Source organism: Ursus americanus, chromosome 17, assembly GCF_024610735.1.
Source record: "Ursus americanus isolate L20-20 chromosome 17, mUrsAme1.1.p, whole genome shotgun sequence".
NCBI classification, from domain to species: domain Eukaryota; kingdom Metazoa; phylum Chordata; class Mammalia; order Carnivora; family Ursidae; genus Ursus; species Ursus americanus.
The window spans coordinates 50,838,104-50,862,542 of NC_142143.1; the positions used below are offsets into that span (position 1 = coordinate 50,838,104).

The 24,439-nt window shown below is 42.2% G+C and overlaps 1 protein-coding gene across 2 annotated transcripts in view; it reads left to right on the forward strand.

Annotated features, from left to right (window-relative positions):
• Positions 1 to 636: 636 nt before the first annotated feature.
• The window catches only part of PPM1H (protein phosphatase, Mg2+/Mn2+ dependent 1H), a 254,361-nt gene continuing 230,558 nt past the window's right edge, over positions 637 to 24,439 (forward strand). The window contains exon 1 of one of the 2 annotated variants that reach the window (XM_087869003.1): positions 637 to 1,384. In XM_087869003.1, coding sequence (XP_087725129.1) covers positions 1,140 to 1,384 — 245 coding nt within the window. In that variant the 5' untranslated portion in view covers positions 637 to 1,139. The remainder of the gene's footprint in view (positions 1,385 to 24,439) is intronic. The other variant, XM_045789684.2, reaches the window with a different exon arrangement.

The window sequence follows — 24,439 nt, forward strand, 5'->3', positions numbered from 1 at the left end:
TTTTCAGACATTTTTCTGTTTAAGAAAACAGTCTACATTAAGTGTCTCAATAGTAAACAGGGTCAGCTTTGAAAAGATACTTTTGTTGCTATGTTGGAGGAACATGCTTGTATAAAATTATTAAACGGTTAAGTACAACAGGGCTTGCATCTGATTTCTTAGGGCCCTTTTGTTTTCTTGCCATTAAGCTTATTCTGGGTTCAAAACAGGGCTTGCTCCTCAGATAATGATGTGTGTGGTGGTAATAAAAATTTAAAAAGTAATTCTAGAAATGCCTAGGGGAAAACTTTTAATAATTCTTGTGCAACTCTTTTGAGGTTTTTTTGTTTCAGCTTTGAAAAGTCTTTTACACCATGTGTTTCTCATTTCCACTGCCGTCCCACCGTGGAGTCGCCCCACCAAGATTCCACCTGTCTCCTCTTTCCTCTCCAGCTCCCGAAGTTTCCTTTCCCCGAAGGCGTAGGCAAGCATTCCTCAGCCAGTGGATTCCTCAACTGGCTTTGCCCGGCTCCACGTGACCTCCCCTAACACCTGTACACGGCTTTCCGCTCACAGCGCCCCCATCCCCTCAGCCAGGTACCAACCCAGCCCTGCTCCCCCTCCCCTAGGAGGTCACGATCCCGGGGCGAGCCTCTCTCGGGTCGGCAGGGGAGGGGCCGAGCTACGGCCACAGCAGCTGCTCGAGCTCTTGCAGCCTGATTATCACATGACTCGACGGCGGCGGTAGCCGTGGCAGCAGCAGCGCCGGCTCTGCCGGCTCTCCGGGTGGGCTCAGTTCCGCTCACGCAGGAGTCAAGCGCAGAGGGCGGGGAAGGGACCTGCTGCCGTTGCGGTCGCCTAGCCGCTCCCGGAGCGCGTGGCGTCTCTCCGGGCCCGACCGGCCCGCTCCATGCCGCTCCGTTGCGGAAGTGTAGCGGGGGGAGGCGGCGGCGGCGGCGGCGGCGGCGGCGGCACGGAGCGCGGGAGGCCGGGGCCCGGCCCCCTGCAGCACTAGGCTCCGGGAGCCGCGCGGCGCGCCCCAGCGGCCCGGCTGCCTGTGCGCCCGGCGCCCGCCGCAGCCTGCATGCCCCGCGCTGCGCCTCGTCGGGCCCCCGCCGCCGCCTCCTGCTCGCACCGCTGCTGCCGGGCGCCGGAGTAATATGCTCACTCGAGTGAAATCTGCCGTGGCCAATTTCATGGGCGGCATCATGGCTGGCAGCTCAGGCTCCGAGCACAGCGGCGGCGGCTGTGGAGGCTCGGACCTGCCCCTGCGCTTCCCCTACGGGCGGCCGGAGTTCCTGGGGCTGTCTCAGGACGAGGTGGAGTGCAGCGCCGACCACATCGCCCGCCCCATCCTCATCCTCAAGGAGACCCGGCGGCTGCCCTGGGCCACTGGCTACGCAGAGTGAGTGTAGCGACACCGGCGGCGCCCCTGCTCTCCTCGCGGCCCTTCCCCGCACGGTTCCAGCCCTCCTCTCTCCTTCTTCCTCCGCCCCAGGGCCCTCCAGGGACTGCCGGCGTTCAGGCCTCGGCGGGGACCTCTTTACTTACACTGGCCGTTCCTCTCTTTTCCCTCTCCCCCTTCCCCCCATCCCCAAGGACGCAGCGTCTCCAGCCTGGGTATGGGTGGTAGATGGTGGGTGGCAGTGCTGGACCGTGGGAAAGCTAAGGTTGGACGGGTCAGTGAGTCCGGGGGCTGTGACACTTGGAAGAAAGTGCGTAGAACAGCTCTGCTGAAGTTTGAAGCACAGTAGGCAAATCTGGTATCAGCGCCCACCCTCCCAAAAATCTTTGCGCCTCCGCATGAAGTTTGTGGGGTAGAGTCGGGAGGAGCTGTCGCTGCGCTTGGGGAGTGGGGGGGGTGGGGTGGTGGCGCGCGTTGGTGTGCGAGGTTGCACATTTCATAAGGGCTCAGTTTCTCTGACTTAGCCTAGGAGCTTGCTCCCTTCTCCCTTACCAGGTAGTAAAACCCTGAGCTTTCGGTAAGTGCCAGTACTATTTCCCCCAATCCACGGGGAGGGGGAAACTTATTTCGGCTGTCTAAGGATAGCATTTTGGTAATCAGCTTTGGCGATTAAGCGAACGTTTGAGTGATTTACTATTTCAAGAACTGATTCAGTTAGGTTGACGACCTGGAGTGGAACGGGGAAAGGAGGATTTTAATGGCCTTCCCCCACCCCCAGCTACTCCTCCATTGACTATTAATGACAATCTTATGAATGGTAGGATAAGTAATGTTTTTCACCCTACTCAGCGTTATGAAACTGGGAAATTCGGAGAGTGGAATTTAGAAGACCAGAGAGCCGGGCTTAACAATGACCCTGTGGGTGCACAAGTGCATGCAAAACCCGGGTGCCTGGCACACCTGGCCCTTTTCCTTTAACTCCATCCGCTCTATAATCTTGGCCCTCCCCGATCCGCGAACAGCACCGCTCGCTGATTGGTTCGCCCAGGAACCAATCAGCTCTCCCGACGCCTGGGCGCTTTGATGCTGACCCTTTTCTGGTGGCCCGGATACCCCCGGGCAGGCATGGTTCCCGAAGCTCCGGGTTCCGGTGCGAGAGAGCGCAGGGAAGACGCCCTAACTAGAATCTCGAATTCCTTTTTCCTTCCCTTTCATCAGATGGCCTTTTCTCCATGGGTTTTAATAGAAAACGTGAATAAATGGGGTAGGCGACGGGAATGTGAAAAATGGTGAGAAAACAAGTGAGAACGCAGGATGCTAAAACAATGAAAATTAACACACAATAAAGGAGAAGTATGGTAGAGAACATCGTATGGGGAGAGATATAAGATAGCATTTAACTTCCAGGAGAAAGCCAAGGCAAAAATGAACACCTGTGTAAGGAAAAAGTGTCTGCCCAAACACACCAAACACTGTTTTTTGAATGAAATTTAAAATTTTATTTTATTTTTTTTTGTTTAAAAGCCCATTTAGAGGTATTGCAAGCAAAACAGCTTGGAGGCATACTCCACTTCGTCCTACAATTGTGCAGGTGGGGGCCCTTGTGCCTACCAAAAAACCCAAACTACCTGGCTAGTTGTCACTCCAGTGGGTTTCCCAGGGCAGGGGCACCTGTCTGAGAGACAGAATGACGAGCAAATGGTGAGAAAGTTCTGCGAAGTAGGAAGGAAGATGTTAAAACACATGTGAAAGCTACTTGGTCGCAATAAAAGGAGAGCCTCAAACAGGAAGAAAAGGAAAGGGGAATAAAACAACAGGTTTCAGAATGTTTGGATCCTATGGCAGGTACATGATGTGGCAAGGACTATAAAGAGTATCAGGGAATCTGAAATGAGACCTATAGCCGGAATTGATGGGACTTAGGGGCTCTGCCCCCTCTTAGGTGGGCCTCCCATTTCCTTATCTCTAAGAAGTTCACCTTTTCCTAGACCCCGAAGTGAGAAGTGTTCAAATTGAAGGTTACAAAGGCAACTGTAAAATGTTTGATTTTAAAAATAGGTTATAAAAGTAATACATGATGTGGGAAACAAAGGCAAAAGAAAAAATTAAATTTCCTTGCTGCTTACGGCCCATTGACAAGTCCTTGAAACAGGCAGAGTGACTTCCTCTAGAAACTCAACTGCCTCGATGTTGTCACTTTCCTAAGGGCAAGGGATGATCTTAGGCCAACCCCCCAGGACCTGTAAGTCTACTTTAACATATAAAAATTCCCTTGGAAGTTTCTTTATCTCTACTCTCCAAGATACATGTTAGCAGTCATCCCCCAAGCATATGGCCCACTGATACACATCCGAAGGGTCTCATGACTAAGGTTTTATTAGACACTAATAAATGACCTTTATCTAACAATTGCTAGCCCCCCTCAAGCTCCTGGAGACCTGTTTCCAAAATTCCTTAGAGATTTATGCTATCCCTAACCCCTCCCAACTTGAAAGTACATAATCTCCAATCCTCACAACCCCAATGCAGCCCTTATGGCCCATGGGTCCTGTCCCTGCGCTTTAATAAAACCACCTTTTTGTCTCAAGAATTCTTTATTGGCCATCAGCTCTGGACCCCAACATTGCCTATATCAGTACATACTGGTGAACTCAAGCAAAGACCCATACATATACAAATGTAGGCACCCCCCCCCCCCACACACACACATTCCCTAGGGGGTAATGACCATAATCTAGTGTTTGGTGTGTGTGCCTTTCTAGATTTATTTAGATGCACTCATAAATATATGTGATATGTTTTTTTTTCTTTCCAAGATAGACTCATACTAAGTATGTTATTCTATAGAATTTTCAGAAAAACACTGTGTCATGGACTTTATTCCAAGTCAGTACATACGGAATTGCCTCATTCTTTTAAAATATATACATAGTACTAATAATAGCTAACAAAGTTGGTGGTTACTGTTTAGTGCTTTCACTCTGTCCAGATTTGTATCCTATCATTTGATTCTCACAACAACCCTTTAAAGTAGGCAGTAACATTTGCGTTTTCTATAAAATAGAAATTATATATATATATATATATATATATATATATATATATATTAGGATACAGAGGCATTGGGTGGTTACACAACTTTCCCAGAGTCCTACCACCTTAGCAGAGCCTGTATTTGAACCGAAGCATGATTCCAGAACCCACACCACCAAACTGCCTCCTTACACTGTACTAAACTCTGTTGCATTCATCTGTACCCAGGATTAACCACCAATGTTATCTTGCCACAACCCTCTGTCAGAAGTACTGTACTGCTTCCTCAAACCTTGCACTATACTTACTCTTCCTGCAAAAACACATCCTGAATGGTCAAAATGGCTGAAATAGGGAAGGGAAGAGAAAGACCTGTAGGGCTAGGATCAGAGGCTGCAACGAGTAATTCTGCCCTTTGCTACATTATCTTCTGGAAGGAGGAATTACCTTTGTTTTAGCAGGTACCCAAGAGGGGTAGAATTGGTAGGAAGATTGCTCAGATAATGGGGATAAGGGAATGCTAGTGAGTCAAGACCTGAATCAGAAGCGGTTTGCTTACCTTTCCAGAAAGTAAGCTACTGTTCCCTTCCCAGAGGAAGAATTGGCATCACTCTGTGAATAAGGAGTTAGAGGAGAGTTGAACTCTAGCGCTAACCTTTTGGATAGCAGAAAAATTAAGGAGAGATGTTCTATTTTTTTAGCCACTTCTTGTTAATCCTTTTCAAGAAGAGATTCTTTATAGGTTATAGACCTAGAGAATTAGCTTAAGCAATCCTTGTAAGACTCGAGGATCCAGAAATTGAAGACCCTCACTTATTAATTCGGTACTTATTGGCGTTGTGCTGGGTGGAATTTCCTGGCTACTCAAAAAGCTTTCTTTTGTGGCTCAAGAGTTCCAGGGCTAAATGTTACGTCCTAAGGCCGTGTGAAGCATTACAGTTACAGGTAACATCCACAGAGCTAAAATATATATATTTTTTAAATCTCCATTAGCAAGTTTTATTTTTTAATTTGGCTTTGAAATTACGGATTGAGACTGTTAGAACTGCTCGGAGAGAGGCCATGGAAAACAGCAGCCTGAACCAGAGACCCCACAAGGCAGTTACTTCCTTTCTCTCTCCACAACTTTAAATACCCGCCAAGTGATCCCTGTGCTTCAAGGACCTGAAAGTTGGTTCAGTTTTTAATAGGTTGGGAGCCCATTTGACTTCCTCTTGCCCAGTTTGTCCAACCTTTCTCTCGTCAGTGGTCAGCTGGACTTAGAGTTACAAGTGGATATGGAATTGGTGCCCGAAACTCTGAAAAGACCAGAGAGCATGTAATTGCATGGAAACAGCACATTCACAGCTTTGTCAGTGATAAATTTTTACTTGTGCAGAAAGAAAGAATTCTATCAGAATTTTACTTAGGTTATAGCTATAACTGTACAATTTTTTTTTGTTCTAGTACTTTTATAAAAATGACTCAGACATGGGTACAAAAAAAAAAGCTACTTTTAAGTTCTTTGTGTCTCACAAAGTTCAAAATTGTGTTGCAATAACCTTGCTTAAATCCAGCAAATAGCCCACAGTTATTTAGATTTGTTTTGGAATCTGTAGGCTGTTCTGCCTTCCCAGCTGTTGGCATTAATTAACAATTACCAATAAATCACGTTGGTTGGCTGTGCAGTTGTGATGACAGAGAAACCACTATTTCTCTCTTGACCCAAAGCTCAGAAATCCCCTGGTCTTTCGTTTTCCCTTCTGACGTCCTCTAGCACACCCACCCCTCTTACACCTCTTAGCAGAGCTCCTGCCTGAGAACTTCCTGTTTAACTTTGGCAACGGAAGAATCTCGAGGTTCTCCACTTCTTCTTGCATAAAGATAAAAAGAAATGGACTGTGGAGGGGGGTGTCGGATTTCACAAAACTCTCCGTAGCACTTATTTGCAGATGAGTTAAAATTTTGAAATAGCCTAAAACATTTCACCTACCTTTCTGGTAGCCTGCAGAAGGTATTAATTTCCTATTTTAAACCAGGCAGTTAAACTCTCCTCCCTTTTCAGATTTCTTTTTTATTTTAACTTTTTAAGTTTAAATTCAATTAGTTAATATAGTATCATTAGTTTCAGAGGTAGAGTTCAGTAATTCATCATTTGCATATAAATAACGCCCAGTACTCATTACATCACGTGTCCTCTGTAGTGCCTATCGCCCAGTGACCCCATCCCCCCACCCTCCCTTTTTCAGATTTAATATCATAAAGAAGTCTTCCCCTCCGAGATGGAGTTTCTGGGCTGTCCCTTAGGAAACTGGATCAGCTTCCTTCAAAGACTAGTGATGCTCTGGCCGAGCGGTTAACCATTCTGAGCGGTTGTGTAGCTGATAAATTAAAACTGATGGCATACTAGAATTGTTTTCTAAAAATATATTATTTTTATTTTTTTTAAAGATTTTATTTATTCGAGAGAGAGAACAAGCAGGGAGGAGAGGGAGAAGCAGGCTCTCCACAAGCAGGGAGCCCAATGTGGGACTCAGTCCCAGGACCCCGAGATCATGACCTGAGCCGAAGGCAGACGCTTAACCGACTGAGCTACCCAGGCGCCCCTAAAAATATATTATTGAAGACAATTTTTTATTGAGATATGATTGACATAACATTAGTTTCAGATGTGTAGTATAATGATTCCATATATGTATATAGTGTGAAATGATCACAATAAATCTGGTTAACACCCATCACCACACACAGTTACAATTTGTGTGTGTGTGTGTGTGTGTGTGTGTGTGAGATGAGGGCTTTTAAGATTTAGTCTTGGCAACTTTCAAATACACAATACAGTACAGTATTACTAACTGTAGTCACCCTGCTGTACATTACATCAGGCAGGATGTATTTTATAACTGAAAGTTTGTTCCTTTTGACTACCTTAACCCATTGTGTCTACACACACACATACACACACACCCAACCATTCACCAGTCTGTTCTCTTTATGAGTTTTGTTTTTGTTTTAAGACTTACACACACAGTGAGATCATATAGCATTGTCTTTGACTTATTTCGCTTAACATAATGCCCTCAAGGTCCATCCATGTTGTCACCAAATGACAGGATTTCCTTTTTTATGGCCAAATAATATTCTATTGTGTGTATATACCTATATATATCACATATATTTTTATATGTCACATATATATATTATATATATGTGATATATGTATAGGTATATATACACAATAGAATATTGTGCACATTTTCTTTATCTGTTCATCTATCAGTGGGCACTTAGGTTGTTTCCATGTTTTGACTATTGTAAATAATCCTGCAATGAATATGAGGGTGAAGGTATCTTTTTGAGTTAGTGTTTTCATTTCCTTTGGATAAATACCTAGAAGTGGAATTGCTGGATCATATGGTAGTTAGATTTTAATTTTTTGAGGAACCTCATACTGTTTCCCATAGCATACCAATTTACATTCCCACCAGCAGTGCATAAGGGTTCCCTTTTTTCTACATCGTAACTAATGCTTGTTATCTCTTGTCCTTTTGATAATAGCCGTCCTAACAGGTGTAAGTTAATATCTCATTGTGGTTTTGGTTTGCATATCTCTGAGGATTAGTGATGTTAGGTTATCTTTTCATGTTCCTGTTGGCCATCTGTTTGTCCTTTTGAAAAAAATGTCTATTCGATTCTCTGCCCATTTAAAAAAATCAGACTTTTTTGTTACTGAGTTGGATGAGTTTTTATATATATATATATATTTTGGGTATTAATCCCTTATCGGTTATGTGGTTTTTAGATATTTTCCTCCATTCAGTAAGTTGCCGTTTCATTTTATTTTATTGATGGTTTCCTTTGCTGTGCAGAAGCTTTTTAGTTTGGACAGTCTCACTTGTTTGTTTTTGCTTTTGTTGCCTTTGCTTTTGGTGTCATACCAAAAAATTGTTGCCAAGTCCCATTTTAAGGAACTTACCACCTATTTTTTCTTTTAGGAATTTTATGTTTTCAGCTAGCATTCAAGTCTTTAATCCATTTTGAGTTAATGTTTGTGTATGGTGTAAGATAGTGGTCCAGTTTCATTCTTTTGCAGGTGGCTCTCCAGTTTTCCTTATAACACTTATTGAAGAGACTGACCTTTCCCCATTGTTTGTTCTTGGCTCCTTCATCATAAATTAATTGGCCATCTATGTATGGTTTATTTCTGGGCTCTCTGTTCCATTTATCTATGTGTCTGTTTTTATGCCAATACCATGCTATTTTAATTACTATACCTTTACAGTTTGAAATCAGGAAGCATGATACCTCCAGTTTTGTTCTTCTTTCTCAAGATTTGTTTCGCCATTTGGGGTCTTTTGTGGCTCCTTACATATTTTAGGGTTCTATTTCTGTGAAAAATGCTATTGGAATTTTGATATAGGGATTATGTTGAATCTATAGCTTGCTTTGGACATTTTAACAGTATCTTTCCAGTCCATGAGCATGGATTTGTATTTTCCATTTGTATTTTCTTCACTTTCTTTCATCAGTGTTTTATAGTTTTCATTCACAGGTTTTTCACCTCTTTGGTTAAATTTATTTCTAGGTATTTTACTCTCTTTTGGTGTAGTTGTAAATGGAGTTGTTTTCTTAAGTTCTCTTTCTGCTAGTTCATCATTAGTGGATAGAAATACAACTGATTTTTGTATATTGGTGTTGTATCTTGTATCTTTACTGCATGTGTTTATTCCAACAGTTTTTTAGTGGAGTCTTTAGGGTTTTCTATTTATATCATGTCATCTGCAAATAGTGGCAGTTTTCTGTCTTCCTTTCTGATTGGGATACCTTTTTTCCTTTCCTTTCTTTCTTTTTTTTTTTTCTTTCCTTTTCTTTCTGTCTAATTGTTCTAGCTAGGACTTCCAGTACTATGTTGAATAAAAGTGGTGAGAATGAATATTCCTGTCTTGTTCCTGATCTTAGAGGAAGAACTTTCAGGTTAGCACCAGTGAGTATAATATTAGCTGTGGACTTGGCATATGTAGCCTTTATTACATTGGGGTACATTCCCTCTCTACCTACCTTTGTTGTGAGTTAATTTTTTAATCATAAATGGATGTTGAATATTATCAAATGCTTTTTATGTATCTATTGAGATGGTCCTTTGGTTTTTATCCTTTATTTTGTTATTGTGTATCACATTAATCGGTTTGTATGTATTGAACCATCTTTGTTTGCATCCCTGGCATAAATCCCACTTGATCATGGTGTATGATAGATCCTTTTAATGTGGTGTTGAATTCAGTTAGCTAATATTTTGTTGAGTTTTGCATCCATGTTCATCAGGAATATTGGCCTGTAATTTTCTTTTCTTATGGTGCCTTTATCTGGTTTTGGTAATGCTGGCTTCCTAAAATGTATTTGGAAGCATTCCCTCTTCTGTCATTTGGAAGATTGAGAAGGAAGGACAAATTATTTTTAAAGGAAGATGTATTTTAATTCTAGATATTTGGTTGTTGTCTTCATAGTTTTCTCTGATTTGTTTAATCTGAAAGAGGATTGATTCCTCTCTCCAACCCTTGAATTTATTTTTGAACTACTTTTCCTCTTTCAGGAGATAAATGCTGTTCATCTGCTTCCATTCTTTCATTCAGTCAATGAAATCACTGCATTCCTACTATGTGTCAGGTATGGGTCCTATTCTGGGCCCATATTATAAGACATACTGTCCTCAAGAAAATTTTATGTCAATAGTCTTTCCCCTTTTAGTGTCAATCTTTGAAATTAAAGTGAAATCGTGGACTAATAAGGTTGAAAGAGGCCAGCGTTGGGGAGGGCAGGGAGGGTGTTTCTTTTTTTTTTTAATGTCTTTTTTTTTTTTTTTAAAGATTTTATTTGACAGTGACAGCCAGCGAGAGAGGGAACACAAGCAGGCAGAGTGGGAGAGGAAGAAGCAGGCTCCTAGCGGAGAAGCCTGACGTGGGGCTCGATCCCAGCATTCTGGGATCACGCCCTGAGCCAAAGGCAGATGCTTAAGGACTGCGCCACCCAGGCGCCCCTTATTTTTAATGTCTTAATGCCTCTGGGCAATTTTAGATCTCAGCATTTGGAGCCTTTAAGTCAGAGGGCAGAAGTAAACTATTCTTTCCAGCAAGCACAGTGATTAGCTGTCAAGTTCTCTGTACCTGAAGGTCCCGAGACCTTTATACATGCTTGTACAAAGGCATGAGTAAAGAAAAAAGTTATTCTGACACTTGTTAAAATGGTAAGGAAGACTTTATTCAAGACTGTTGGCAATAGGGGCATTTTAATAGGGGAAAGAATTTAGACTCAACTCCAAATGCAGCACAGACAACTGGGAATTTATAGCCAGTGAGCAGAGTTGAGGACTTTAGTGGATGGAAAATTACTAAGAGGAGACATCATGGGTAGGGAGATTCTTGCTGAAGGCAGGTCAAGGGCTTAGACTTCAAGGTAGGAGAGGAGGATTTGAAGGGCAATCAGATTTGACTGTAAGTAGTGATGTAAAGAACCAAATCCATAATCAACTATTGCCAACATTTTAATAAATAAAGAATATTAAAAGCTCAAAAGGGTAGAGGCAAATAATCTCAGCAAAAGAGCAGTTTTTGGTTTTTTTGAAAATGCTATGATATTGCTAGTTTTCTAATTTTTCACAGACCCGTAAAACTACATATTTTTCCTGCCGTAGAGGATTCCTAAGGCACTTTACAGTTTTAAACTTTGAGAGTTCCTGAGGTTAGGCTAAGAACCAGTGTCTTTCCTTCTAGGCTGAGGTCTTTCCAGTGAGGCCTACCGTCTTCCTTATTGTGATTACAGTTTTGAATTATTTTTCCCCAGCACTTGCTGACGAAAATTTTCAAACATGCAGAAAAGTTGAAGCCATTGTACTCTTAGCACCCAGATGGCCGCCATGCAGATTCTGCTGTGTGCGTATTGCCGTATTTGCTCGATCACTTGCCTTGCGTCGGTCTATTATTGTTACTTTTAAGTGGATGTTTGCATTAGTCCAGCGGCTTTGATTTATGCTATTGAGGTATTTTCCGTAGTAAATCAGAAATGAGGATTAATAGCTATGACAGTCTCAGTTGAGAAAACTACCCCACAGTTGGGTCCTCATCCAAGTGGGGGGCGCCAACCCACATTTAACTTTTATTCCATTGGTACCCTGCAAATGATCCCTCAGTCCATATGCCTGTCATCACTTGGCATTCACATAACTGAGAGCTTTAGATGGGGTCAAATTGAAAATGAGAAATAGATGACCTGTCTCTTTGCTGTGCTCCTGTTTAGTTAAAGCAGGAGGAAATTTGTTCAGGACTCGAGTCATTCCTCCTGTCAGCTGGTAGCCGGGCAGGTGAATGCTGTGAGGAGTGGTCTGTTGTGTAAAGACGAATGTGTTGCCTGAGAATTGCTGCTGATGAATAAAGACGCCTTGTGCTGCTTTCCTTCCTTCGGTAGATCTTGTCCAGCGGGAGGCTTAGGGAATCCAGGTACCTGCCTAACTGCTTTTTTTCCTGGTGTGGTCGGATCACTTGGGTCTTCTGGAATGTGAATCCCTAGTGCTTTCTTTGTTATGCTGTTTCTGACTTAGTTTCCTCTAATTAGGCGTAAAGTTTAAGTGCTTACCTACCTGTATTTTCTCTCTGTGTGGACTTTATGCTTCCTTATTTATGAGAGAGACTAGTGATGCCACCTGTTACAGCTGTATAGCTCGGGATGACTATTAGTCCCCTGCTGTGTACACTTAAATGTAAGCGTCTGTTCTCCATGTATAATAGAAGAGGAAGATGCGGCTCAGAGAGAACCTAAGTTCCTTCAGAGTCTCACGCAGTCCCGCCATGCTGGTGACCGTCATGGAATCATTGAACCTGATCGTTCGCTGTGTGAGGTTATTTATTCCTAAAAAGACATCTTATTCCTATAAACAAAATGTTGCAGAAGAGTGTAATGCATTTTATTACTTAGAGGACATTAGTAAGGCTTAATTGCCAGGTGGCTTTAAATTAGGTAAGGGCATGTGAGCACATCAAGTTCTGCATAAAAGGATGCTTTTCAAAGCTTTCAAAAATAGTTCTGTTGAGCATAATAGACTTTATTAGTACAGGCGTGTGCCCTGAGAACAGTAGTCCAGACCTTGCCAAGTTACCATCTTAACTCTGAAGTGCCTTTTTTCATATTTTAATGTTTTTGGAGACCCTTAAGTCTTAAAACCAATCTGGACATTTTATGTGGTGGCATTTTCTAAAGGTAATACATCCTGTGGGCTACGAGTAGCTGCTCAGAAGTGGGTAATATACTGAGGAATTCTGAGTGATGGGGCACAAATCATGAATTGGGTTTTATAAGAGATACCCTCTTAAAGTTTGCTTCGGGAGTCCTGTTAGACAAGCTCTTTACTGAAGTAGAATCAAGTTGTAGTGGGGATGTTGCAAGTTAGTGTGGACTTTGGGGGCCAACAAGGCTGCCAACAGTGGTGTAGTTCATCTTTGCTGGTCCTTAGCCCCGTGGGCTCGTGGGGGGACTGGCTTGCGGAGGGCATGCCTCAGTCAGGCCTGATGGGGCCTTGCTGGGTGGGGAGTGGCATCAGTCATCACAGGGCCATGGGGCGGACAGAGACATCAAGCACTTGCCACGCCGAGAGGACCCAAATGGTTTGTGTACTCTTACTGGCCTTTCAGTAAGTTGACAGATAGACATTTAAGCTATTTAAAAAAGGTGCCTCTTTACCATATGACCTTTTTCATATAAGTATGGTAAGAAAAAAAATCTCAAGTGATGAATTGACTTTTTTTTTTTTAAATAAAATGCTGTGGATTATTGAATTATTGTCTTTAAGTGGTCCGCTGTGGTGTGCTAGTAGCCATTTTATGCCTTTTTAAATGTTGACAAGTTATGTTGAGAACACACAGCAAAAATAAAAGAAAATAAATTTTTAGTAGGAAGTAAATTTTAAGGTATGGTGAATATGAATAGCACATAAGAGGATGTCAGGGGTGGGAGGGAACAAAACTGGTATTACTATAGAAAGAACTATATTGAGGATTTTTTTTTTAAACATAAAAGGGAAATAACTACAATATTTTGTTGCAAATAAATAGCCTATGGGGATGAACTCTAAAATATAGGTTTGAGAAAAACAAAGAGCAATTTTATCAGCCTTTTAGGATGGCGTTCGCCCTGTCAAGTAGGGTGTGGAGGAGCCAAAGAGCCAGATTGCACCACCTCTCGGCACCCTTCCCTGTGATGATTACTACTGGGGCCGGGCTGCCCTGTTGTTAGAACCAGGTGTCCAGAGCTGGGCTGGTGACTGAGTGCAGCTGCAAATGCGGAGAAAAGAGTTGGCAACTCGTACTACAGCAGCTGGTGTTTAATTTTTAAAATATCCAGGTGTCCGATGGGAATTACATGGGCCCATAGCTGAAGCCCTGCCTTTCCTCCTGTCCCGGTGTTCCAGGTTGTCTGGTCAGTGCTGGCAGAGGCCATCTGGCCCTTCCCTGCCTCGTCTACCACCTGAAGCCCTGCCTGATGCTTCGCCACCCTCAGAGTCACCACGGGGTGTCACTGAGCTCTGGGGGAGCTGTGGTTCCCCACCTTCTCACTGCCATGGACCCTTTTATTATTTTTCTTGGATGTGGATTGTAACCAGACCCATCATATCTTCTAATCAGCAGGAGGGGTGGGCGTGATGAGGATCGCGTTGAACTGGTTAACACTTTGGCCAAAGCAAAGGATTAATGTTTGTTTGGGTTCATATGTGAGTTCTTATTGCCCACAGTCTATTTTTCATTAACTTATTTTTTTTCCTTTAATACTTAAAATAGTTTAGGTTTCCTCTTGCTACCTTCCCGGATCCTTTAGGAGCCTGGACCTCAAGCTGAAACCCTCCTACCAGGCTTGGCTTCTGCCCCAGCCCTGGGTTTTGCACCAGCTGTGCTCCGATTCCTGTCAAGATCGTTTTCTTTGGGATTCAGATGTGTCACACCTTCCTTGAGCATGTCATTTCAAAGTCCCTGATGTCCTTTCCCTTGTTGAAAACTATGTTTTAATAGTTTTCTTGGCTCGCAACGTGCTGCAAGTTGCCTGAGACGCCTGATACTTGTCAGCTGCAAGTTTAATTAAACTCGTGCTGAGAATATTATCCTTTTTTTCTAGCAGAGTTTTGACCCTTGGGCAGAAATTTGTCTTGCAAAAAATTTTTATCATCCACTGACTGTGAGTGAGAAGAATTTTAAAACATCTTTAGCTGTCTATTAACCTGTCAAGATGGCATTGATTAGTCAGGAAAGCAATTAATTTTTTTAAATGACACTTTTTTTCCCTCATTGCAGAATTGATCTGCATTCATTGTAGCACTTTCAAATTCTCATAAGTACTATGAACAATATAAAAATTATCCATAAATTCTATCACTCATAATTAACTTCAATTGATAATTTGTGTATATCTCTAAGTATATTTGTATTTACAAAATGGGATGATTCTACATACAGATTAGTAGTTCTTGCACTGCAAATAAAGTGACTATCCATGTAAATAAATATCATACTCTGTCATCTTTAATCATTGCATTGAATTCCATCTATGGTTTTGACAGATTTTTTTTTTCTTGGTGGTAACCTTTTTTTTTTTTTGTTAACTATTATTAAGAGTCCTGGGATGATTATCCTTTTAGACAAATCTTTGTTAGGTGATTTGAAAGGTGATATTTTCCAGGGAAAATGTTCAAAACGGACTTTCAAGTATTTCTAGTGACATTATTTAATAGTTTGAAAAGATGAGTGTTTCGATTGAGAGTTGTATTTGAGAAATGTTATATATTTTAAAATCCTTTACCAAAGTAGTGTTTTGATAAGCCAGGCTTACTGATTTAAGAAACAATATTGCTGCTTTTTCATATTTAGGATTGATTTTTAGGAAAAAGACCCTTAAGGACTAGTTTAAGACCCTACTCTAAAGAATTGCACGATGATTCTGTCTTCAGAGCTAAAAGCACTCATTGACTATCATGCCTTTGAGAGATAATCAGTGACACATGTGGGTTTTTCTTCATTGCTTTAAATTTTAATGAATAATCTTGAGGGGGTATGGGCATTACCGTATACATTTTAATTGCTCTCATACTTAATGTAGAGTCATATACATCAGTCCTCAAATATTACATTGACCTGAAATAGTGGACGTAACCGGTATAGATCCTTCATTCTATCGGGTGATTTCAGATTATCTGCTCAACTATGGGAACACAACAGTTAATGCAGTACTTGCAAATTTCAGGTATCCATCGGTTCAAATGTTTGTTGGAGGCATAGCATGGTATTCTCTGAATCTGGACGGTCCTGCAGGAAAACAAGGGGAAAACCTCTAGCTTACAGACTTGTAGCTGGAAGTAAGCAGTAAGAACCCATCCTGCAGGAAAAAGTAGGTTTCTGGATACAGATGAGTGAGTGGCCTTTAATGGGAGGTCTGTCTGTCTGGATGCTGCGTTCAGAAACCCATTGAAGTTTCTGAACATTATCATCTGTTCAGCCTTTTTTTCCTCTACCTTATTTTCTTTGTAGTATTTTTGGTATATTCATAAGGCGACTGCCCATTAATCCTTTCTCCGTGCACAAACTGAGGCATTATTGAATTAGGCACACTCAAATTTAGTTCATCTCTGGATTGGATAATTTATGCTAAAATTTGCAGTTTCCTTTTGAATCAAAAACTCAAAGTCACCCAAGGTAATCGGCCCATTTCCATCTCTGACTAGCTCCGAGCCAGTAGCTTCTTACTGAATGTCATGTACATGTTGATATGGAGTTAGAATAAAGAAATTCTGTATTAAATTTTAATTTCACTAATTTCTATTCCTATGTTGGTATTGGTTCTTCAGCTGAGTCTGAGGAGCCTTTGTTTTTGTCAGCTGTACATAAAAATGATACTGTACTGGAAATTAAAACTGAGAAAACATAAAAATATTTATAATTTCAGTTCATTTTTAGTGAAAAATAATCCTATTTTCAAAACAAAAACCAAGTTAGTAAGAAGAGCCGTCTCCTTCTACACGTAGGAATCTTTTTAGTGTGGAAGACACTTGGATTCTGACCTGCGTCTGCATTTCATCCCTTGTACCATCACGCTCATGAGGGAACACCGCTTGGACTCCGGGAGAGGGGGACAGTGACAAAGGAAAGCAGCACCATAGCATTATGGTGAAAATCGTTTTGACCTCATGTGTCCCTTGAGAGGGCCTGGGAGACTCCAGCCATCCCTGAGAACTACCGGTGGGGAGTATAGTCAGCCCAACTGTAATGTTATTTTTTGAATTGTTTTTTTACAGCTAGAGAAACTTAGCCCACCTTGAAAGAGTTAGGGTTGGAATATAGTCCTTCCACTTCTGATATAAATGTTTGTACTGATTCTGGAGTCCACTTTTCCACGCTCTCTCTGGTATTTCTTCCCGACGGGCAGAGTACTTTGTCTTCTCCGGAGGGCCTGTGTGTCGTGTGCGTTTGGCTGTTTAAGACTGACGGACGAATGAGGGTTGCGTTACTCGTCTTTAACGTAATAAAAACTGTAGGGGCCAGAACTCACTGTGAAATATAAATCTTCAGTAAAATACAAATCTCAGGTTGACGGCAGTTCTGGAATGGTTTAATACTAGCTTAGCACTGGGATTTTTGTGGTTTTCTCTTCATTTGTGTTTTTATATCCTTGCCATGCATTTACTGTATACTTCCCATGGGCAAAGGAGCAAAAGTTACAGAGGGTTTAACCTTAAGTGGCTTATACTCTTGTTGGGAAGATAAATTCATGAAAAGATGAAAATCTAAGCATAGTCTATAACAGGAGTAATGTGTGCTGGGAGATTAGTATCTTGAAGAGGCAGCTTGAGGTCGTCTTGGCTCTTCTCCTAACCGGCTTGTGGCTTCAGCAAGCTGGTTCACTTTTTTAGCATTCGGTTGGCTTCGTTATAAAGTGAGGTCATTGCCTCAGTCCTTTCTGGCTCTGAGGTGCCTAGAGAGGAAGCAGTGGCATAACAGAAGTTGCGTGTGCTGATTAATTTTGAGTGATTTTTGCATAGGATACTTGTATATGGTTCATAAAAAGGAATGCTTTTCTCTTTGCCATATTTGCTTTGTCTTAAATCTCTGAAGGATCCGTTGGCTGAATATGCATTTTAGCACACGGTGGAAGTGAACTCAAAATGTAATTACATTTGACTTCATGATACAAACTTCTAAATCTAACACAATAGTAAAACCAAGAATAATACAATGGTAAGTAAGGCTCTCCCTCCCTCCCCACCCTGTGCAACACCGAGGGAGTGAGCACTAAGCACAGATTATAACTGTTTCTAGAAAAAACAAAAATAAATAAACTTAAATAGCCTATCATGGATTAAAAGAGACTTAAGTTTTAGGGATTTTCCCTCAAATTCTTTTAGAGTAATGACGTATACTGTATCTGTCCAGAAAAGTTATGATTTGAAGTATTGCAGGCAGAAATGTTTCAAAATTTTATCAGTGAAGCAGATAAAATTATGGTGGTGAGGACTCCATCATAATTGTTTCCCATTGCTTCCACCTTGTCCTTTTTTGGGGCATGATTCAGTTATAGCCAAACTATAATTTGTAAAGTATGTCCATGTCTGAGTAGCATCTATAAAGTTTTTTTTTTTAATGTGAAATTGGTTGAAATCTCTGGATCCTTCCAGAAAAAAAGGAATGAAGATCATAACCAGTTTTTAATTTAGTCCTCTGTTAGCCCCGTGTTGCCCGAGGGTGGGTGACCTGAGGACATCTCCGAAGTTCTCAGAATTGTGCTGTCGCTTGGTGCAGAGCTAATGTCCTTTGCTTTGGCAGTTACATTGCTGTGGAAAGCAGCTGTACTTGATGTAATTTTAATCAATACTTTGTACTTCTGCGTGGCCCTGTAGCTACTGTATCACTCTATTCTGCTCAGCATCTCTGACCTAAGAGTAAAGGACACTGTGACTTGCTTGAAATTTGGTTTTGAGAACTCATCTAAGTCAAATTATATTTCAAAAGCACTGGGAAGCTTGCTACTTGAAATATATCACTGCAAGGAAATATATATTTTTTAAAGATTTTATGTATTTGTTTGAGAGAGAGAGAGCACAAGCAGGGGGAATTGGCAGAGGGAGAGGAAGAAGCAGGCTCCCCAGTGAGCAGGGAGCCTGACATGGGGCTTGATCCCAGGACCCTGGTATCATGACCTGAGCTGAAGGCAGACACCTAACTGCTTGAGCCACCCAGAAGCCCCAGGAAATATTTTCTCCATGTTGAGAATAGTTCTGTTAATCAGTCTTGGTTCTTTTGTGAGTTGAACTTTATGCTACATTTTTCTAAAGTGGAGGCTAACTCCTGGTATGTGCATCTCAAACATTAACCAGCGGCTAGCTAGCATCAGTAGCTTCTTGAAGGTTATCAGGGGTAAGTGGCTAAGGGTGAGTGGTTGGGATTCAGCCCATCTCGGCTTCCTCCCTAAAGTTCTTTTCGATACTCTTCTAGGATGGATTTACTTCATTTTTCCCATCTTTATTCATACCAGAACTGCTTGAGCTTCCATTTCTACTTATTCTAATTAAAATAGGAACTCTTCAAAACCGTGTGCTCCACTAGTTTTTTCCTCACAAAAAATATATGCTCTCAGTGTTCGAGCTTAAATTACATATCCTTTCCTGAGATACATTTATTTTTACCCTATCGCAAAGCTGTGATTTACCTCACCTAGGAAGTTAATTATGCAGTTTTATAAGAAATTGACTATTTTATTCCGTAAATATAGTTGGTTAGGCACTTCTGAATTGAAAGGAGAGCCATGTTCATTTCAGTCCATGTGGCCTTCAAGCTTTTTGGAATATGGTAGAGGACAGACACCAAAAGCAAAACAAAAGACGTTTAGATTGTATTATATTAGTAAATAGTTTGATCGTTAAAATTACATTTATTGAAGAAAATCTCCGGGTCCCTGGGTGGCTTAGTCAGTTGAGCATCTGACACTTGATTTCGGCTCAGGTCATGATCTCAGGGTTGTGAAATCAAGCCTCACATTGGGGCTTCTGGGGCTTTGGGCTCTGTGCTCAGTGGGGAGTGTGCTTGAGATTCTCTCTCTCTCTCCCTCTGCCCCTCCCCACTACTCGTTTGCACTCATACATGCACTCTCTCTCACATAAATAAATAAATAAATCTTAAAAAAAGAAAATCTCATCAACAATGCCCATTGTTAATAAGTCATGCTGGGTACAAGTAAAGCAGACTTTCAGCTAACTAGCTAAAAAATGATAAATTAATTTCCATTTTCAGCCAGCTAACACTTATTAAATTTCCACTGAATAAGAAGTCTTTCTTTTTTAAGATTTTATTTATTTATTTGACAGAGAGCGAGAACACAAGCAGGCAGAGGGGCAGGCAGAGGGAGAGGGAGAAGCAGGCTCCCCACTGAGCAGAGAGCCTGATGCAGGGCTCAATCCCAGGACCCTGGGATCATTAGCTGAGCTGAAGGCAGACACTTAACCGACTGAGCCACCCAGGTGCCCCGGAATATAAGCCTTTCAAGGTTAAAAAATGCATTCCATCTTCAAGAATTTTGCAGGTTAACAGGGGAGGTATTGTGTGCATAACTATAATACAGTGATCTGCTCTGATAAAGGAAGTGATGAAATGCAATGGGGTCCAGCAAGTTGGAGTGGGGGTTCAAGAGAATGGGAAGGGGGTTAGCAAAGCTGACATTGATGGAACCCTGGAGTGGTAGATGGAGGAGGCATATTAGAGAGACAACAGCGTGAGTAAATACATGATGGTATGAAAATGACTACTTCTGGGAATTCGAATAATCTTTTATAACTATTTGTAGGAATTCATTTGTAGAGAGAGGTTCCTCAGAGAAATCAGTCACCTGGAGCCTGGACCATCTGGCACTGGACAAATAATGATTCTCCCTTCTTATGGAAAGAGTGGGTACTGATCAAACTTTGATGCTCTTTAGACCTACCAAGCATGGCCTCTGGAAGCTTCCTGTAAGATTGGTGCTTTCCTTCATTATGGTAAGAGGAAACTATCTGAATGATGCCTTTGTACTTAGCAGTCCTGTTGGGCTGCTCCTGGAAGGCTCTACATTTTGTATTGAGTGGAGGGAAATCAAGGGGCATTGCTTCTCACAGAAGACCTGGTGGAATGAATGGAGGTCTATGGTGAATTCACTATGGACCACAACTTCTGCTACAGGAAAGGATATAATGAGGAGGGATATAGTCACTCATTTGCTGGTAGGATCACCTGGCTATGTTCTGCAGAAGCTCTGTGCAGTCCGTGTCAGTACCGCCTTGTGATTGAATCCCCAAGGAAGTGGAGCTAGTTCTGGAGAGCAGCGTGGTAGAACTCCTGAAGGCATTGCCGTAGGGCACAGGGTTGCAGACACTGCTGATGTGGCCTGCCTTTGACAAGAAATAAAGGACCACTGAAACCCTAAGCCAGTTTTTCTTTTGTCCTGGGATTTCTGATTCATGGCAATTAAAATCAAAGTAAAACTTACTCCAGGAAGTGTGGGACTTTTTTGACTCTTTTATTCCTTCTTTTTTTTAGTGTCAGGCTTAAAAAAATAAAAAATGCAGAGAGGCCAGGGACAGGGCAAAAAAGGTAGATGGGGATGGAGATCGTGAAGGCCCTTGTGTATCATGATCAGGAACTTTATATGTAACCAGTGAGCAGTCACAAGGGATTATTTTTTAGTAGGTGTTGGGAATGACGTGAGATTTGTATTTGGGAAAAATAATTGGCAGGCATGAAGAGAAACAGGTGAAGGTGAGGTGTGCTGTTGAGAGGAAAGAAGAGGGGACAGCTGGAGGGCTTCCAGATGTCAAGCTGGCAGGCTGTGGGGACTGACAGGGACTGAGGAGGAGGGATGTGGTGAAGACCTGGAGTGCTTCCTCTACTCTCATTCTCTTGTCTGGCCACCGGGGAGGCTTACACTTTTCTGCTGCCTCCCTGGTTGAATGAGCCCAGAAGACTAGTTCTGGCCAATGTGTTGTGAGCAGAAGTGAAGTGTCACTTCTAGGCTGAAGCATTTCATTGTCCCTGTAACACCTTCCAGCATTATCTTCCTCTTGTACAATAATGAGGAGGCTGTGTGTCTCAGGTGGCTCAGCCAGAGGCTGGTGGGGCCTCAGTCAGTAGATTCCCTGTTGGGGCCAGGTGGCGGGGGTGGCCTGTAGACTTGTTTATGTCTTCATTGATCACCGTTTTTGGTATAAAGCCACTAAGATTTGGGGAATGTTTGTTACCACAGCATATCCTAGCTTGTCCTATGGTGTGGTACTTAGTAGCATACGTTTGTGGATGGAAGCTGCATGGAAAAGTGGGTTCCATTATATATTTAATAAGTGCCACTAGAGAAAAACACCCTGCAGCCATGCTGGGTTACAGTTAAGCAGGTTTCTTGGCAGGGTCTCTTAGAACTTTTAATCCACTGAGGTGAATTTTGAAACTCCAACCCGAGGGAGATGATGAATTGCTTCCTAAGCCTACCCTGACTACCAAGTCATTCATTTCCCTCTCCTTTCTTGGTAAGTGCACTTAGTAACATTTTGAAGAACACAGTTAAGGAAACAGCAGATTACACAATTGTAATGGTCTAGATGTGAACTAATTGTATAAAGCAAGAAGAATCCTTGACTGGAAGGGAAGGATTTCAGGGAACATTTGAAGGAAGGATGGACAGGAGTGGACTGACTGGATATTTTGAGGAAGAGTAAGGAGGTTATATTGTTTTAGTTACACCAGCTCATTTCTAGCTGATTTCTTCCCAGTCTCCACAGTGCCTTTCCAGACCTTTGTTCCTTTCCTCAAATTATCAGTCCTCTTCCTGACCCCTTTTGTGTGGGCAGAGGGTCCTACCTCCTCTGCTTACTGACTCTCTCTTCAGCACAAGCTCCTTTTCCAGTTCACCTTGGGATGTCTTCAACGTCATCCCTTTTTATTCCCTGCCATCTCGGACGGAGAGATGTCATGCCAAAATTGTTAACACCCACCCTCCCCCATCACATACATTCATACCTTGTCTTCCATTTCCTCATTTGTTACCTGTTTTCCTTTCCATTGCCTGGCCTTTGTCTGTAGATGTGTTAAGTCATTGCTGTTGGGTCAAGGAACATACTTGTTTTTCCAGTCTGCAGTCACCCCTTCAGGTTCCTGGGCGTACTATTGCTCTCTTTTCTGTAACCCCTTTATTTCCTTTCTTACGGAAACATACATGGAATGGCTACTCTCTGCCAGGAACTCTTCTAAGCACCAAGGACAGAAAGACAAATAAGACAAGCCTCTTCCAATTGGAGGACCCATCCAACTGAACGAGCCACTGCCGTGGGTTGTGCTGGGTGTCCTGACAGTGGTGCAGTGCAGGGCGTCATGGGGTGTGAGGCAGGGACACACAGCAGGCTGGGGATGTCGGTGAAGGCTTCCCACAGGAGGTGAGGCTGGAGCTGAACCTTCAAGAAGTCAGCCAGCTAGTGGAGGGGCTGAAGAGAACAAGTGTGGGTACCTGGAAAGATGAGAGAGGATGCACTTCAGAAACTGTGGGTGGTCTCCATGCAGTGTTTCTGCTACAGTGCTGCGTAGGAAGATGGTCAGTAGAAGTCACCAGTGACTTTTTAGATTCAAATGGTCACTTTAGAAATTCACTCACCCTCCACATCTTCACTGGGATAGTAACTGTTGCTGTTCGCTCTAGTCTGTGAACTCTTGTAGCTCTTAACCTCTGGACAACCCTTCCTTTTGGTTGTTTTTCTAGCCATGCTCCCTTTTCTTAGAAATCTCCCTTAAATACCAGTGGTGTTCCCAAGTTTTCCAGGCAGCCCTCCCCCGCCCCCTTCTCTTCACTCTGTTAGCAGTTTTATCTATACCCACTTTCTTTGGAATTTGGATTTATCTTCAGCCTTCCCTCTCTCCTGAATTCTTTGCATTGTCCCCTCTGCTGTGGTCATCCCTTTACTGTGCCTGCCTATATCGTATGCTTTGCATGAATCTGAATTTGTATTTGTTTGAAATGGGAGTGTAAATTACGGGAGTTGTAAAGGACACGGTAGGTATTCCATGCCCAGGTATCATTCTCGAGCTAATGGCTTTTGACAGCGCCAGGTGGAAGCAGTTGGATAATGCCGAGACCTCACTGTGTCCAATACCTATGAACAGCTGGGGAACAAATCTGCTTTTAGTTTCTAGAGCTACATGGGTTTGTTAATAAAATTCTGTTACGTTGTTTTTCTGGGAAAGTAGGTGTGTTCTTGTCCGATTACATTATGGTGGATTTTTTTTTTTTTTGTGAGTTGCCATATAATGAGGAATAACCTGTGTTTGTCTTGTTATCTTGGTTAAAGGAATCGAGTCTGTGTATTAATTTAGTGTTACTTTCTGTGGTGCCGTGGTAGAATGTTTACATTTCTGCCAAACCCCCTATGGTGGTCACTAATGCCGTTCACCATTTATTTCCAGTTCTCCTCCTGGGCACACGGCTGTTCACCGTCTTCCCGGTCTTATCCTCTGTCCCTCTAGATTGTGGAGGCTCCGTCCCCCCTCTTAAGAAGACATGAAGCCATTCTAAAATGGACATGTGGAGTGTGTGAGAAATAAAATTTTGTTACTACCCAATAATCTAGCCCATTTTTTGCTAATGCACTTTGCAAATTTTGCAGTATTTGGAAAATTAGTTCCTGGTTGCCTGGACTATGAAAGTGGTTCTAAATTTTTTTAATATCTCAGGCAATAGGGACTGTGAAGAAATAATTTTCTGAGTAAATGACTGAGCTCTCTAGCTCACTAAGTTGGTTTTACTATGTTGTCTGAATTTCTAATTAGAGTCTTCTAATATAATCACCATTTTGTGGCATTACAGGCGCACAACAGTATTATGTAATAGATGTCATCCTTTCCATTTTTATTGGAAAAGGGTAACAGGTGAGTTCTTCAGAGATTTAATAAGGATAGTCAACAGATGTTGCCAGGTACTGTGGAAGACTTTGGGATTAAATAGTAACCAAAGTAA